This window comes from Trematomus bernacchii, unplaced genomic scaffold (genome assembly GCF_902827165.1).
Source record: "Trematomus bernacchii unplaced genomic scaffold, fTreBer1.1, whole genome shotgun sequence".
NCBI lineage: Eukaryota > Metazoa > Chordata > Actinopteri > Perciformes > Nototheniidae > Trematomus > Trematomus bernacchii.
Genome location: NW_022987739.1, coordinates 4,004,566 through 4,020,534, shown reverse-complemented (window position 1 = coordinate 4,020,534; position 15,969 = coordinate 4,004,566). Strand labels below are relative to the sequence as shown.

Here is a 15,969-nt window from a genome sequence, read left to right as displayed (position 1 = left end):
ATTCCTATTACGTTTTATAAAGTTGCAGTATATATTCATGTCCTTACATAGAGTCATCACTTTATCATTCTGTCCTTTATCCACTTGGAAAGTCTAATAATACCTAATTCACACCAACGCAACTCCGGTTCAAGCTCCGTGCTAGAGCTTTTCAGGTTCAGAACCGGTTCTTCGGTTCAGCTCCGGCTCTTTTCACACCGCCCAGAGTCCGACTGGGGCTGCGTCATTGCGTCATCGTTTGCGTCATGACGTAACCGTTTGCGTGCCTGTTTCATAAAGCCAAACCGCGCTGAAACCCCTCACAGCTCACACCGACAACAACAACAATGGCCGATTGTGCGTGCTCCAGCTTCCTCTGTACCTCTTCGGAAGACCAGATTCCCAGTAGGTAGCTGGTCTCTTCAGTGGACCACTGCGGCTTGTTAAGTTTCTCCATCGTTGTGTACAAACTGGATAAAACGCGGGCTTTTTGTTGTTGTTCAGGAGTTGATCCCGCCCCTGCCCCTGCCCCTGATTTTCTAAGATATTGTGTTCACGAGAATGGACGTTTGTACAGACATATGAATGCAGAGGCATAAAGGTCACACAATATCTTACATTTAAAAACTAAAATCGATGTATATTAAGGTGAATTAACTACAATTATATCCGCCATATCTCTAACCTGCGCATCCTATTGAGCTCACCAATTCTTCACAAGTGAACCTTGGAGCAGGGCACTAATATAAAGGCACGATAGCAGTACCTATTATACTACTACACTGGATGTACTCACCAGTCTTTCAACTCGACTGGGCAGCACCACGCTGGCCAGAGGAATGCTGACCGGTAGTTTACTCGGGTGGACCGTGCTCAGAGGAATACTGATTGGAAGGCTTTTAATGCCGCTGTCACCCTGAACAGATGGGCTCCTCTCTTTGCCCTATGTGAGAATATAAGAGTGCATAATGGTTAACATTGAGAAGCGGCAAGAAAGGTTAAAAAAAAACGGATCAACAGTGCAGGTGTACATATTGGAAATAAAATAAAATGTTACCCTCTCAAAGCCTTTATTCTGGGCATCACAAGCATTGGGAGAAGGACAGTTCAGTTTTGCTCCCAGTGGCGAGTAAACACCTCCCAATTCCCTAAATGAAAAAGGAGAAACAGGTTAGCTTTTTGCTACCCTGGGGAGCAACGTAGAGACATTGAAAATAAATGCATTTGGGTGCTTTTAGTGCCAACCAACCTGTGCATGTTCAGTCCTGGACCTCTAAAGTGAGCGTTGGGGTCCTGGTTAAGGTGCCTCCGCAAGGCAATCTTGGCGGGGGAGAAGCGTGTGTAATCAGGAAGAGCGTAGGAGGAACTCAGCTGCCTCTGCCGGGCATCAGAGATGGCGGGTGCTATCTCATGGTATGGAGAGATTGGCAGATAGCGAGACAGAAGTTCCCCCTTGGTGTTGGTCCGGTCAAAACAGGGCAAGCTGGTGCCGTTGATCTCCATGCTGACGCCGTTAAAAGCCGGGATCGAGCACAGGCCGTGCTTAGAGGGGTCCATGTCCATGGAAGAGCGGGAATCCAGGTTCTTTCTGTATGGGGAGCCGTGACAGGGGCTGTAGGATTTGAGCTGAAGCAACTCCTGCTGCCTTTGAGTTTTCTCCAGCTCCACTATGCTGATCTACAAACAGACACAAGGGGGAGACATTACACGAAAGAAACAGCACTGTATTACACTCCTGATATGTCAAGAAATGTTTATGACAGGAAATCCTCAGCTCTTCCTGAAAGCTATAATTTATACGGTTTAGGTGACAAGCATAATTCCTCTTGAATATCTATCTGAAGAGCGAGTTGGATGGGCAAAAGGGGGGCGGAAGGATAGAAGAGAGAACAGAGCAACTGTGGGGGAGTATTTCAGAGGTGGAAGAGAGATGGAGAATCCAAAAAGTTGAGGAGGACTGTGTACCTGGAGCTCCAAGCAGTGTCTCTGCTTTTCAGAGATTTGTCTGCGTAGCACCTGCTTCTCCTTCAACAAATTCTCCAGACACAAAGAGCCCCAGTCCAGCTTCAGCTCCTCACATCGAGACTTCAGCTGGAAAACAACAAACATACACGCTTGATGTTATTGAATCGTGAGAGAGAGCGGGAAGGAAAGTCACATCCAGATTCATATGGGCCTGAGGGCATGGCTGTGGAGTGAAAACTACAGCTGAACTGGGACTTCATCCACCATTACACAAATGCAGAGCAGCAGGAATGGTGACAGGTGTGAGCCTCTGGGGATGATGTAGTAGTAAGGGTGGAGGTTACAACAACATAGTAAGCCCTGAGCGCTCACCAGAAGCAGGCTATGGTCTCTCAGTAAGGCCATGTCTCTCTCCAGCTGCTTAGTCTGCTCTTTCAGCTGACGGTTGTGGGCTGAGATCTCCTTCTGGGCTTGCAGCAGGTCCTCCACAGTCAGGGCTTTCACCCCCAGCTGATCACCACATACACACATCATATATAAGCCACAAACACAATGCCTAAACAACAACTTAGCAGTACAAATCTTTAAAGCGTTATGCAGCCGTTGTTTGGTATAGTGTAAAAAAGCAAAGCAAATGTGGCAATGGTTCTTATTTACTACGGTTTTATGGAATAAAGTGATAAAGCAAAGGGGGCTTTTGACACCACTGACCGTTCTAAGTCAATAATAAGAAAAGCATCATTGTGCATTTGTGTTTTTCCTGTGTTCATTGCTAAAGCACTTGCAAACCGTTTCTGATCACTGTAACCTCACATCACTGTAACCTCACATCAGTGTTGGGTGTAGTAAGAGCTTTCAACACAGCACTCGTCTGATCAACCCAACGCTTGAGACACTACGCGCTTTAACAGACTTAAAGTTTTAACCAGGCGAGCTTAGTGTTAAGTTTATTCTCATTACAACACAACGCTGCAGGTAAACACCCAAAATAAGATCTGCCTCGCTTTCATTAAAGATTAGCTTAAACCATGTTCACCTGGAAAGGGATATAAGTCATTCAGGCTGTCGCTCAAACAGCTGTAATTAAGGGCTAATCTTAGTACAGGATAGCATTTTTGGGTTTTATTTGTATCCTTAATTTTATGAATTACCGTAAAAGAAAAATAACTTTATAAGCATGGATGAATACAACTGCTTTTTAATACAAGAAGTTAGTGGTAATATTACCGATTGTATCTGTGTAGCTGTGTTATGAAGTGAAATTGAGAAACGGCTCCTACCTCGTCTAGTTTGGTCTGAAAGAGACCTTTGATCTTGTCCTTGTGAGTCTGACAAACAGAGTGGAGCTGCTCCGCCTGCCCTGACAGGTCCCTGTGCTTTTGCTAGAGACAGAAAAATAGAAGATTACATGTAAGAGGTTGGGTAAAGAAAGTTAAAAAACAAGGTTTAATTTGTGTTAATGATATGGCCGTTAAATGCCCAAGTGAAACTGCAGCAGAAGCCAATAATGTCTGCAAAGGAAGTGTTTATCACCTTCTCCTCTTCTAAAAGCTCCTGCAGGTTGGAGCGGTACTGAGGAGTCTTCATGTGGGTCATAAACTGGAGGTATTGTACTTTGATGTTATCTGTAAGAAGATGTAGGTTAGGGACACAGAGAGAGGAACAGAACAGAAACACAGGGATTATATTTAGGTATTTGTTGGAAAAAAGGAGTTCAATATAATAATTTTACAACTAAATGTGAGACTAAAAGCAATAGTTAACACTATTATCTTACATACAGATTTGTACAGAGTCTGGTATAATATTTATGACATATTTTGACAGATAAAATAATGGAAGTGAGTCTTCCTCAGCTCACCTAGCAGGTGCTGCAGCCCGGGAGGAGTGGGGCTCAGGATCAGTTGAGAGGAGGGATAGTGCTGGACCTTGGGAGGTAGCTGGTAGAACGGACTCTGAGGGGGCCGGTAAGCATCTGTGCACACAAGGAGAATAATAATTGTTAAAACTGAGATCTCTAAGCTTTCTGTACTTTGAGGCACATTGTGTGTGTGTGTGTGTCTGACCCTGAGGGGGGGCTGCAGAGAGGGTCTTGGCGTGCAGCAGATCCAGCGCACTCTGGTTCTTTTTGTTTTGCTTCTCCACAGCGGGGGCGGCCTTCTTGGGTCGACCACGTTTCTTGTTGTTCAACTTGCGAACTTTGGGCAGGAGTCGGGCTCTTCGGGGTTTGGCAGGGGGCTTGACCACGGTCACCAAGCGAGGACGCTCGTCTTCACCGCAGGAGTCCTGCTGCGATACGCATGACAAACACACCGTACATATTCATACAAGGAGAAAGAGAGCTGGCCCTGCTGTGTGACCTTATCGACTTGTATGAAAACCAAGAGAAAAAAGTCAAGGACAAAAAAGCACACAAAACAGCAAGAGGTAATACATGGTAGGAACATTTCAGCTGTGAATCGAATTATGAACTCTCGTAAATTCAACGAATGAATGTTTTCTTATTAAAAGTTTGCTGAAGTCATCAATTACTACAATTAATTACTACTACATGTACAAGTTGGATGTTTTTTTACTGTACCGTTTGACCAAAATGTATGACAACACATTGACAATTTTCCTATCTCAGCAAATCTTGACAGTAGGTGAAGAAATTCAGGTTCAAGTAAGTTCAAAAGCACCCGTGGATATAAACACAAAAGATAAATTTGAGCCCTGCACTTCGTCTATCTCGTCCTGAGAACTGCTTTCCAAACAAAGTCTTGTGCATGTCCTACCTTGTTTTGTTCTTTAGGTTTTGTAGGCGTGGTGCTATTGCTTTTACTGTCCTTCGTGTCCTTCTGCTGACGCCGCCGAGCTGCTTCCTGCTCTTCCTGATGAAACCAAGATGAACCAATTTCATTGTCTGATACAGAAAATAAAGTAAATACAATGATTGAATACAATGAGGAAGAAGAACATGACTTACCCTGAGTTTAGGATTTTTCAGACTAGCAAAATAGTTTTCAAGCTGAAAAACAGGAAAATGTGAATGTGAGAATATTATTTTCATAAATTGTTTACGATCAAATATCTATATATTTCCCACTTTTGCCTCCAACCTGACGTGATTATGAGATGTTTTTGGATTATGATGATTACTGACCAGTTATTAACTTTAATCCAGACATTAAAGCTTGAGCAGCCACATCTATTTCAGGTGACAACACAGAACAAGGATGTCACTGGCACTGTAGTTAGCGTGCCAGCTCTCTCACCGGGTTTCACGCTGGTAAACAGGGATTACATTTAACCAATTAACACACACATCAGTGTTATCTGATGCATCTAATGCAGTGGTGGTGCTAGACTTTTTCGCTGCCTGTCATTTTGACGGACAGGATCGTAACATTTCTGTCAAAATCCATTATTACCCGTCGGTCTGTACACAACTCTGATGGGGGATGGGGGACGGGGCGGGGGGAAGAGAGCACGCTTGTGAACTGTCAACGGTGGGGGTGGGGGGGGTGCGCACGCTCGTGAACTGTTAGCGCCCTGTTAGCACCCTGTTATGCATGCTCACTGCACCTCACGGGAGCGTGCACAGCGTAAAGCAAATACTCAGACATTTCAATGATTTGTACGGCAAAGAACGGTTTCGAAACTATATAATTTCCTTTTTGGCGGGCATGCATAACACGGCATAACACCGGAGCCTCGCTGCGGGGAAACTTTGGCGCTGTTCTGAGTTTGTTCTAATCTGTCAAAATGACGGAATGCTTTCAGATTTTTTCGTCATTGTTAAAAAGAATCCGTCATAGACGGAAAATATTCGGTTAACGCGACCTCTGATCTAATGTGTTACCCTGTTTTCCTCAGATTAATCCCTCCTGGGACTGACTGCTCATTAAGACAGTGAGTCAGCCCATCTCAGGAGTTTGGTGCGTTTTTTTGTCTCTGATGCATAATATGTTTGTACCGCCTCAGCAGTCATTTGATTGGTTTGTCAAGATCTCCTCTAATAGACGTTCTAGTGTCAGCATTTGGATCCTCCTTCAGGAGCGTCAGTGCTTACTATAGTGCGGTCTATGGTATGCAGGTAGTAGGAAACTGGCTTCCCAGTCCAGGACACAGAGCCCCTCAATGGAGAGAGCTCCACCACGCGCATTATCGTACCAATATCTGCAGAGAGAGGAAAAACAAAGCGCTGCATGTCAGATACACATTGAAGGAAGCATAAGACATTAAATCTGTGTTTCCACTAAATGTTGCTACTTACCGCTCAAGTTTCGACTGTTTATTCTGAAATTTAAAGGTGCAAAAGGTTTGGAAGATACAATTTTTCCACCTGTGGAAATAAAAAAAACAAGAGAGAAAACAGATTCAGCAAATACATGTAAAGATAATCCATCCATCCATCTTCTCCCGCTTATCCGCGGTCGGGTCGCGGAGGTAGCAGTTCCAGCAGAGAGCCCCAAACGTTCCTTTCCCTGGCCACGTCAACCAGCTCTGACTGGGGGATCCCAAGGCGCTCCCAGGCCAGCGAAGAGATATAATCCCTCCACCTGGTCCTAGGTCTACCCCTCTGTCTCTTCCCAGCTGGACGTGCCTGGAACACCTCCCTAGGGAGGCGCCAAGGTGGCATCCTTACTAGGTGCCCGAACCACCTCAACTGGCTCCTTTCGACGTGAAGGAGGAGCGGTTCAACTCCGAGTCCCTCCCGGGTGACTGAGCTTCTCACCTTATCCCTAAGGGAGACGCCAGCCACCCTGCGGAGAAAACCCATCTCGGCCGCTTGTATCCGCGATCTCGTTCTTTCGGTCATGACCCATCCTTCATGACCATAGGTGAGGGTAGGAACGAAAATGGCCCGGTAGACGGAGAGCTTTGCCTTCTGGCTCAGCTCTCTTTTCGTCACAACGGTGCGGTAAAGCGACTGCAGTACCGCTCCCGCTGCTCCGGCCCATCTCACGCTCCATTGTTCCCTCACTCGAGAACAAGACCCCGAGATACTTGAACTCCTTCACTCCTATCTCACATTTATAGATAATATTTGGAATATATTTAAATACATTTTAGATACTGTTGTACAGTTGACACAGATAGTATCTATGGCTCACTACATAAATCTAACAATATGGAACACAGTGATGTCGAAGGGTCGGGGAAAAGCGTCTGCTGGATTCCATCAGCCATTGTGGTTTTAATTATTAACAAGAACAGCCGAATAAATATGTTTCCAGGGAGCCAAGGCGTCTCGTCAAGTGAGGCCAACAAAAGGCCTTGATTTTTTTCTACACAAATTAAATGTTGTCACCTGATCTTTAAAAGCTTTTTTTGTCAACTTTTGATTGGTTTACTCCATAGGCCTCATAAAATGTCTCAATTTGTTGTGGCTGATCTTTTCCTCTGTACACGTCAATGAATGACATGTAAAAACACACTTACACTAAGCTCACTGTGGAGAATAAAGGATCAGTAGAATGATAATCCCACTATATACACATTACATTACATGATACTTGTTAGACGCTTTTATCCAAAGCGACTTACATACTCAATAGTGGGGCCAATCCCCACAGGAGCAATTTGAGGTGAAGTGTCTTGCCCAGGGACACAATGACATGCTGATTGCAGTGGGGTTTGAACCTGTGACCACCTGATCCGAAAACCAACACACAACCCACTGCACCACACGCCTCCCACATGTTTCTATCTTTGTGAATTGATTGGGAAAGGCCAGTTTATATTGACTGCTCTTATGGTTGAGTGAATGCATTGTAATTAGTACAAAATATTCCCCTTTGAAAATCTAATCACGGTTGCACACACATATCTTGTATTTAGCCGTTAAATACTAACCTTCCTTCATGTTAGCAAAACGCTCCTTCAGCTGGTGATCTACCTCTGGACCAAAGGCAAAGTTATTCACAAAAATAATACTGCAAGACAGACAGAAAAGAAAACATTTTAGATTGACAGTCGGCAGCAAAAAAAGAGAGATGAATGTTATGGCAAAGTTCTGCAGACACATTTATAAAAGGACAAGGTGACTTCTCTAATTTCACTAATATATCTCGGCCATGTCAAACAACACGAACGCTTAAGCTTAAGACTTTTCCTGAAGATCTGTTTGGTAACTTTTTACCTTTAGGCATTCAACTCTGGACCTTTATAAACTTAGGTTTAATAATAAATAATAATAAGTAAATATGTTTAAATTAGTAGCTTTTATTAGGGACTGGGCTTTTGCATTACATGTTCAACATGCCCAGTCCCTCTGTTTATAAATTCAGCTTATAAATAGTCTTATTTATTGGAAAATGTGTCTTGCAGACGGTTGCGCCGGTCCGGTTTGGTGTAACACCTTGTGGTGGCAATTCTTTCCTTCCATTCTTCAGAGAGAAAGTCCCCTCTCTCCAGCTGAAAGCAACAAAACAGACAATAATGAATACCTGTGGCTCAACACAACAATATTAAAAGGTTTTGAAAGTGTTTATTATGATATTCAACTTACTGTGTACTCCCCATGTTTCTTTCCGTACCATCTCATCCACTTCTTAAACTCGTTATCCATGCTCTGAGAGAAAGAATTTGCATATTATTATCCAACAAAATGCTGGTGTTGGTGTGTTGCAACAGGGTAATGATAAGAAGATAAAGAATGAACCAGGAAATCCACTTTGGAGACGGATTGGACGCAAAAGGCAACACACAGCGGAAAACTTTCGGCTTCGCTTTTATTTTCCAGAGGTGATTTGCACTGCGCCAACACCGCTGTCTCTCTGGAATAGCCCTCTGGTCCTGCCATAATTATGTGGTCACCTCTGCATAGGTAGCTGGAATGTCTGCTTTCTCTACACCGAAGTAGTGTTTACAGTTGGTTGCTGCTGCAACTTGGAGCACTACCTGCCCCACTCCTGCAAATAGGAAAACAATAGGGTCATGTCTTGCATCAAACAGAAAACATTACTTATATATATCTTGACAATAATTCTGTTGAAAACGATTTTTCCCACCTGCATTGGCATCCTGACCCACTCCTACAACTCAAAACATAATCATTGCCCTGAAAACCTGTCATTTTAAAAAGCCAAGCTGCGCTCAATAGCGAGATTTTTTTTATTCAGTCAATTCACTGAGATTTTTTTTAAATGGCAGCCCGAAAGGACACGGCACACTGCAGACAAAAGGGAAGATGTCCTTCTGTTTGCTGCCATTTAAAGGATCAGCACATGATGATGTTACTGAAGTTTCCGCTATCATCGCTTCAGCTCTCAGCCTGCAATGGTTTATCCAAAGTGGGAAAGCCAAACAGAGTGAAGGACCTGGTACCAAAAATGTGTTCAAATAAGTTGTGTCAAGCAGATACAGTGGAGGAAACAAATATTTGATCCCTTGCCGATTTTGTAAGTTCACCCACTTACAAAGAAATGAACAGTCTATAATTGTAGGTTTATTTTTAACAGTGAGAGTAAGAATATCAAGAAGAAAATGTACTTGGTGAACTTACAAAATCTCCAAGGGATCAAATACTTATTTCCTCCACTGTATACAGCATAATTGAGTTCACAAAATAACAGCTGACTAACCACTGCCGAGGTCAACAAAGGTGTCGTCTTCCATAATTTCCATCTCGTCGATGATCTGAGCCACCAGGTCGAAGGAGGTCTCTCCGTACACCTCGGGGGAGAAGGGCTCGTAGTTGTTGAGCTTCTCGGGGTCGGTCACTGAGTGGTTGTACACCTGCTGCAGGATGTGTCTCAGCAGCCCGTTGGAAGGTCGCTTGTTCAGCTTCATGGACTGGGTCGTCCCTTTCCACTATAAAATGCAGATTATGTATATATATTTATTACATGGCTTAGTTGAATACTTGATTCTGATTGGTCAATTCAGAACACGTGACACGTTGTTAATCCAGAACAGACAGACCGCTGTCAAGGACTTATTGACCGTTGTTAAGGACGCTCAAATCTGCAGAAAGAAGTTCGGTCGATTTAACTGTATATACAGTTTTCAAACCGACAAGACAAGAGGGACAAGAAAACAGCGGAGAAGTAACGGGGCAGAATCCCTCCTTTTTACGCAACGGTCCAGACATAGACATCAAAAGGCAAAACATATTCAGTTGCCAGTTACTTTGGCATCAGGGCAGGGATATCTACCGTAATTTTCGGACTATAAGCCGCGACTTTTTTCCCATTTTTCGACCCTGCGGCTTATATAACGGTGCGGCTAATCTATGGATTTTTACAGCTCCGACTACTTGCTCTGAAAACACGGAGGAGCAAAACAACAAACGAGTGAAACAAAGCGTATATTAAAGCCCGGGAAATATACCCGTTTTGACGCTGTTTCAGGAGCGCCTCTAACATTGTTTTGAAGGCCTGTTGCTAGCGGGGGATGCTAGCGGGGGATCCTCGGGCTAGCCCTGTAGACACCGGGCCGAGAGAGCGCAAGGGACCGGGACAGGAGCTCCGCGGGATAACGACCAGGTTTGACTGACCCTGCCAGTCCTATCTTATAACACAAAGAAGACGTAACCTCTCCTAAGTTTGAAAGTTGAAAAGTTTGTGTGTCTGAAACGCTATGTGATACAGTACAGTTTACACAGCACAGTACATGTTCTGTAGCTACTATTGCACTAAATGGTAACACTTGAATAAGTTATGCAAATATGCAACTTGTTTGTTGAAATGTTAATAAATGGGAGCTTCCTCAAACAGCCATCTCTTTCCCGACAATCCCCTCTGTGCACGAACCCTTAGATATGGTAATTAAACATTAAAACACCTGCGGCTTATAGTCCAGTGCGGCTTATATATGTACACATCATTCAATTTAGCTGCTGCGGCTTATATTCAGGTGCGCTTTATAGTGCGAAAATTACGGTAGATACTTTCCAAGGTTTGACATTAATGAATTTTGCTACTTTTAAAGCAAGCAGCGATGTTTTCAAATCTGTTATCAAAAAGGTCCACAAAAAAACGCTATCGAAGCAGTTCCTGCCGTTGCTACATAGTTCAAACAGTAACAACGGACATTATCCCTTACATATTCACACACTCGAAACAATCCAGAATGGCTTTTCCCACACATCAGAGTCACATATTGTACAGTGGGGCTGGCCTTTCAAGGACAAAGACAAATGAATACACTTGATTTGTTTTGTTTTAAAAAGATTCCACAAATGAGATAATTTGTGACACAAATATTGTAGCAAGAGTGATCATTAAAAGTATTTATTGTAAGACAGTGGAAGGTCATATGCAGCAATGATTAAAAGCTGTGATAGACTCACAGTCCATACAGCGTGGTTCACTTTCAGTGACTAATGTTTTCTTCACCTACAGAGCACTGAAGGCCCTTCACACATACGGACTCACCAGCTGGTGGAAGCTGTCGATGGCCCTGTTGTACTTGTCACAAAGTCTCTGCATACTCTCGAAGCTGTGAGAATAACAAAACACAATGAACACCATCATTTTGTACAAGATGAACTCCAAAATCACAGTCCAACACCTATTTCAGTGTTTCACTCATATTTTTCTAAAAATACTAATAATTGTGTCATTAGTGGCAGAGATATTTACTTTTACTGACACTTTAAGATTGTAATTTTGATAGAAATTCAACAGACAAATAAGAAAACCGACTATTAAGATATTAGATATATTTAGATTGACATACTATCAGCTATCAGCTGTTAGATAAGCTGCTAGCCTGACTGGATGAAGTGGTACCTTAGTATGTTTTCCAGTTTTTTTCTTTTTAAATCACAGTCATAGCAACACAAACTGTTTATGTGACCTTATGGCGCATTTCCACTACAGCGCGGAGCTCGCTTTAAGCGTGCAGTGCCGTGCCCGGCCTGTTTTTGGTTGCGTTTCCACTTGGCGTAGTGCCGGCTAGCGGGTACTATTTCACAGTTTTTCTGGCCCCATCAAATCGAGGTTCTTTCCGGGCCAACAACCAGGCTGAGTCGGGCTGAGTATGCTAAACCATGAATTAATGCTTTGACAAGTCTGCAGACAGACGGCAGGCAAAAAACCTTTTAAAATGCGTGTTTTCTGAATGGAGATTGGCTAAGCTAACGCAGTATATGCTCCGACCGTCCACACTCACAACAACGGCCTATAGAGACATAAATAAACCAGCGACTGTATTCGCCATGACACAGGCAGTCTGTGGTTTGTACTTGTTTAACTTTTGTCTAGTTTCTGAACCGATATGAGGAGCTGTGAGGGCTAACAGCTAGCGGCTGATGTTGGTTTTGTGTTTCGCATGGAAGATGACGTCACGGCTCCGCCTACACTGTGCTACTATAGTTACTGCCCCAGCTACTAAACTGTAATGGAAACGCAGCATAAAGTGAGCCAGTCCTAACAAGGCCTAACGAGGCCTAGCCATACCGAGCGAGGCCCTGTAGTGGAAATGCGCCATTAGACTGACCATTTTGTGTCGTAGTCAATGAGTACGTAGTTTTCCATGGCGAGTTTGAGGTCTGGGATCTCCTCACACACCCACCTACAGAAAGCACACACATAAAAACATCATTAGATCATCATCATCGTCAGTCACTCACTGGCTGTTCATGTGGGAGTTGAGTGAGACGGGAGAAAGGTCACTTACCGAATGGTCTCGATGATTTCATTAGCAGCATCATGGTGTTTATCCTGAAAACAGAGAGAGGGAACAAAATATTCAACATTAAACTTAACAAACACTACAGCTGGAAAAATGACCATGACGTTTAATCTTCATCTCTATAAAAACTAAACATTATAACCTTCATGACAGTAGGGTTTATAGCAGGACTTTTTTATTACACTGCACTGGATAAAGCTTAGTGTAAACTGAAAGTCTGTATATTTTCCCCTCGAAATATATATTTAACAGGAAGCACTTTACCGGAAATAAAGAATACCAAACAGCACCAGGAAGAGGAAAATGGTATGCATTGTTTTTTCAACATGTGATATTCGTCATTGAGTGTAAAATGTCATTTAAACTTCCTACTGCTATCATGGAAAACAGAAGTGTCCCAGAAAACAAGAAATTCATATAATAATGCAGGATATAATCTTTATAAAACTAGAGTAAATGAATGATTGCCTGGCAGACAATAACTGTTATTACTATTACTTCACTGGTCTCACGATTCGATTATCCTGTCACCAATTCGATTCATCGCTATACAGTACTATCTGTGTGAGAAATCGTTCCATCCTCAAAAACAAAAAACTAATGCTTCTGCAGTCTAGCAACGGTCTTCTGTTAAAAAAAGGACACTGAATGTCAAACATGACTTGAGTCTGAACACAGCAGATAACAGGAGTATTTACAACAGCATTATAAAAACTAAAATACTGCATGTGGGTGCACTTATTCTCTGTCTTACTGTTACATAAATCCCATGATTGTAGGAGATTAAGTTAGCTTCATCATATCTCAATCAGTGATTAAGTGAAGAATAAAGTTTCTATCAGGTTACTATCAGCCTGTCACTCATTATTTTCAGGGAGGGGCGGGGTTTGGAGGAACAGAGGAGACGGTGATTGCGGAAGCTTTTTCCTCCTGCCTTCACAAACTTTACACCTATGCTTTACACACGTATTTATCGTCTGAAAATAGCAAGAGGACATTCATACTCTGCAATCCAAGACTTAACTAAATCCACCAAAAACCTGACATGATTGTAACGCGAGTATTTTTTTAAAACATAAATCCTTGTGTGTCTGAGCCGCAGCGACACGGACTGATTCTGAGCGTGTCCTTCTGCTGTTGGTTCTGGACTGGTGTTCTTGTGCTGGTGCATAAAGCAGACTGCTCCGTGTGTGGTGTCGCTGTGCCGCTGTCACGTCTGTTCCCTGATCTCTGCGTCACCGACCGATTTGATATTAAAGTGACAGAAAAAACGTTATTGTAAAGCCGCGGCCGTAAAACAAGGAAGCAACGTTACTACGCTATAATCGATTATGTTCTGTCATGGCATCGATGCAGAATCGTCCACGTCCTTAGAAACGATTCATTTCAACACCCCTAATTACTATGCATATCATGTAACTAATGTAAAGTATGCATAATTACAAACACAGGCCCACTGAAATAACTTAATTACAGGTTATTGTTAACACAGTGCCATGGCCACCACAACTATTACATCAGATTCATCCTCCTGTGGCAGTAACATCTCTCAGACACAACAATGAGCACTAATGTCCCTGAATGCTGTTTAGACTTCTCAGGAACTCATCGTTTAACACCAAATTGCACTCAGTATGTATGAAGCAATTTAGTTGTATATTGTAATTCTAGGAATCACATTACTAAATAATTATTCATGGGGTCCAGATAATAAATCTTTGTCTGTCTCCTAATGCTTGTCGGCCTAAAATCCATGTGACTCTCCTGACAGACAGCATTTATCTCAAGTTAAAACTGCATGCTGTGTTTTTAATTCAAAGTTTTATAAAAGTTGGAGTACACCTAACCAAGGGAAATGATTAAGGATTCAGCACAAACTGAAGATTCCAAACCATTTCTTAGATTTAAAGGTGGGGTAGGTAAGTTTGAGAAACCGGGTCGAGATACACTTTTTGTTATATTCCATGGAATGCTCTTAACATCCCGATAGCAATGAATATCTTAAGTGCTTTGACAAAAAATCCATTAAAAAATGTCATCTGTGGAAGCCGTAGTACTGTAAAAAGCACGACCAATCATTTTAGCCGGCCCGGCTAAAATAACTGGATGGCCTACCTGCCTGTCAGCCTTCCATCTGAGCACAAACTTATCTCGTGCCCTCATTGGTCATGTGCGCGTTCGTGTGTGTTGGAGGAGGGGCTCTATAAGGAAGTGGCAGATTTTCTCCGGTTGTGTATTTTCAAATTCTAGCGATCTCGAGCCGGTTTCTCAAACTTATCTACCCCACCTTTAAATGAGACTGGTTCATAATGGCACTTTAGAAAGAAAAAAAATCTAAATAAAATAAGATAATATTTACATTGATCTCCTGCAGGAAGTCTATCAGAATACCTTTATTAGTCCCACAGAGGGGACATTTACATTGTTACAGCAGAAAAAGAGCCAAAGACAGCTTAATGTTACATGCATAAAAAGTATTAAAATTTAAAAAAAAGTTATAATAGAAAAAAAAAATAAAATAAAAAGTTACACAATTTACAAAATACACATCCTGTAACAGTTCTTAGGATTTAGCAGCCAGGTATATATTACAGTTATTAACGGCATATATATATATATATATATATATATATATATATATATATATATATATATATATATTGCACAAATAGCACATAGTTGGTTGGTATTTAACAGCAAGGGGTGTTATAGTCTGTGTTGTGTGTGTGTGTGTGTGTGTGTGTGTGTGTGTGTGTGTGTGTGTGTGTGTGTCTACTAGTGGCCGTGCTGGTTATGTAGCTATAGTAACTAAGTTAGAGTGTGCTGAGCAGCTCTGTGTGAGTTAAAGGAATCGAGTTACAGGCAGAGCGCAGCCAGCCTGAGCCTGTGTCCTGAGCTGACCCACTGACCCACTTTCTGCCATGCCTCTGGTAGAGGGAACAGAAAAGAGGGGAAAGTACGAGAGGAGGAAAAACCAGAGGGTAGAAAGGGAAAGAAAGTGAAAGGAAGAAAGCTGGAACAAACTGGTGAAAGTGAGGGCGCAGGAGAGAGGAGGGGAGGTCTATTTGTCAGCTGTTTGAGGCCTGTACAGCAGCCAAAGCTAACTGCCTGGAGCTCACGGCTTCCCGCGCAATATCCCTCACCAGCACTACGCAAACTTCCGCCAAAGCTCAAAAATACATGGGCAGACTCTGAGAAATGCATGGCAACAAGGAAATCTACTATTTTTGTCAGCACAGAGCAGTTTTGGCTACAGCTACATGATCAATCTAACTGCTTGCTGTGTTCCTAAAAAGCACCATGACCTACAAATCTTCTCCAGCATATTTGTGTTCGGCTAAATATGGAAAAGGTGTGTGAGTATATGAAAGAGACTGTGTGAGCGAGCGAATGAGAAGC

The 15,969-nt window shown here is 42.7% G+C and overlaps 1 protein-coding gene across 1 annotated transcript in view; it reads right to left on the bottom strand.

The window, feature by feature from the left end:
* The window catches only part of dot1l (DOT1-like histone H3K79 methyltransferase), a 29,569-nt gene that overhangs the window by 10,264 nt on the left and 3,336 nt on the right, over window positions 1-15,969 (bottom strand). Inside the window, 21 exon segments of the mRNA XM_034146599.1 lie at window positions 776-922; window positions 1,037-1,127; window positions 1,229-1,656; window positions 1,945-2,070; window positions 2,317-2,454; window positions 3,225-3,326; window positions 3,478-3,569; window positions 3,806-3,919; window positions 4,011-4,233; window positions 4,722-4,817; window positions 4,913-4,954; window positions 5,999-6,105; window positions 6,203-6,271; window positions 7,786-7,865; window positions 8,291-8,346; window positions 8,441-8,503; window positions 8,749-8,843; window positions 9,516-9,744; window positions 11,310-11,373; window positions 12,376-12,450; window positions 12,556-12,599. Of these exon segments, the coding sequence (XP_034002490.1) occupies window positions 776-922; window positions 1,037-1,127; window positions 1,229-1,656; window positions 1,945-2,070; window positions 2,317-2,454; window positions 3,225-3,326; window positions 3,478-3,569; window positions 3,806-3,919; window positions 4,011-4,233; window positions 4,722-4,817; window positions 4,913-4,954; window positions 5,999-6,105; window positions 6,203-6,271; window positions 7,786-7,865; window positions 8,291-8,346; window positions 8,441-8,503; window positions 8,749-8,843; window positions 9,516-9,744; window positions 11,310-11,373; window positions 12,376-12,450; window positions 12,556-12,599 (2,481 nt within the window).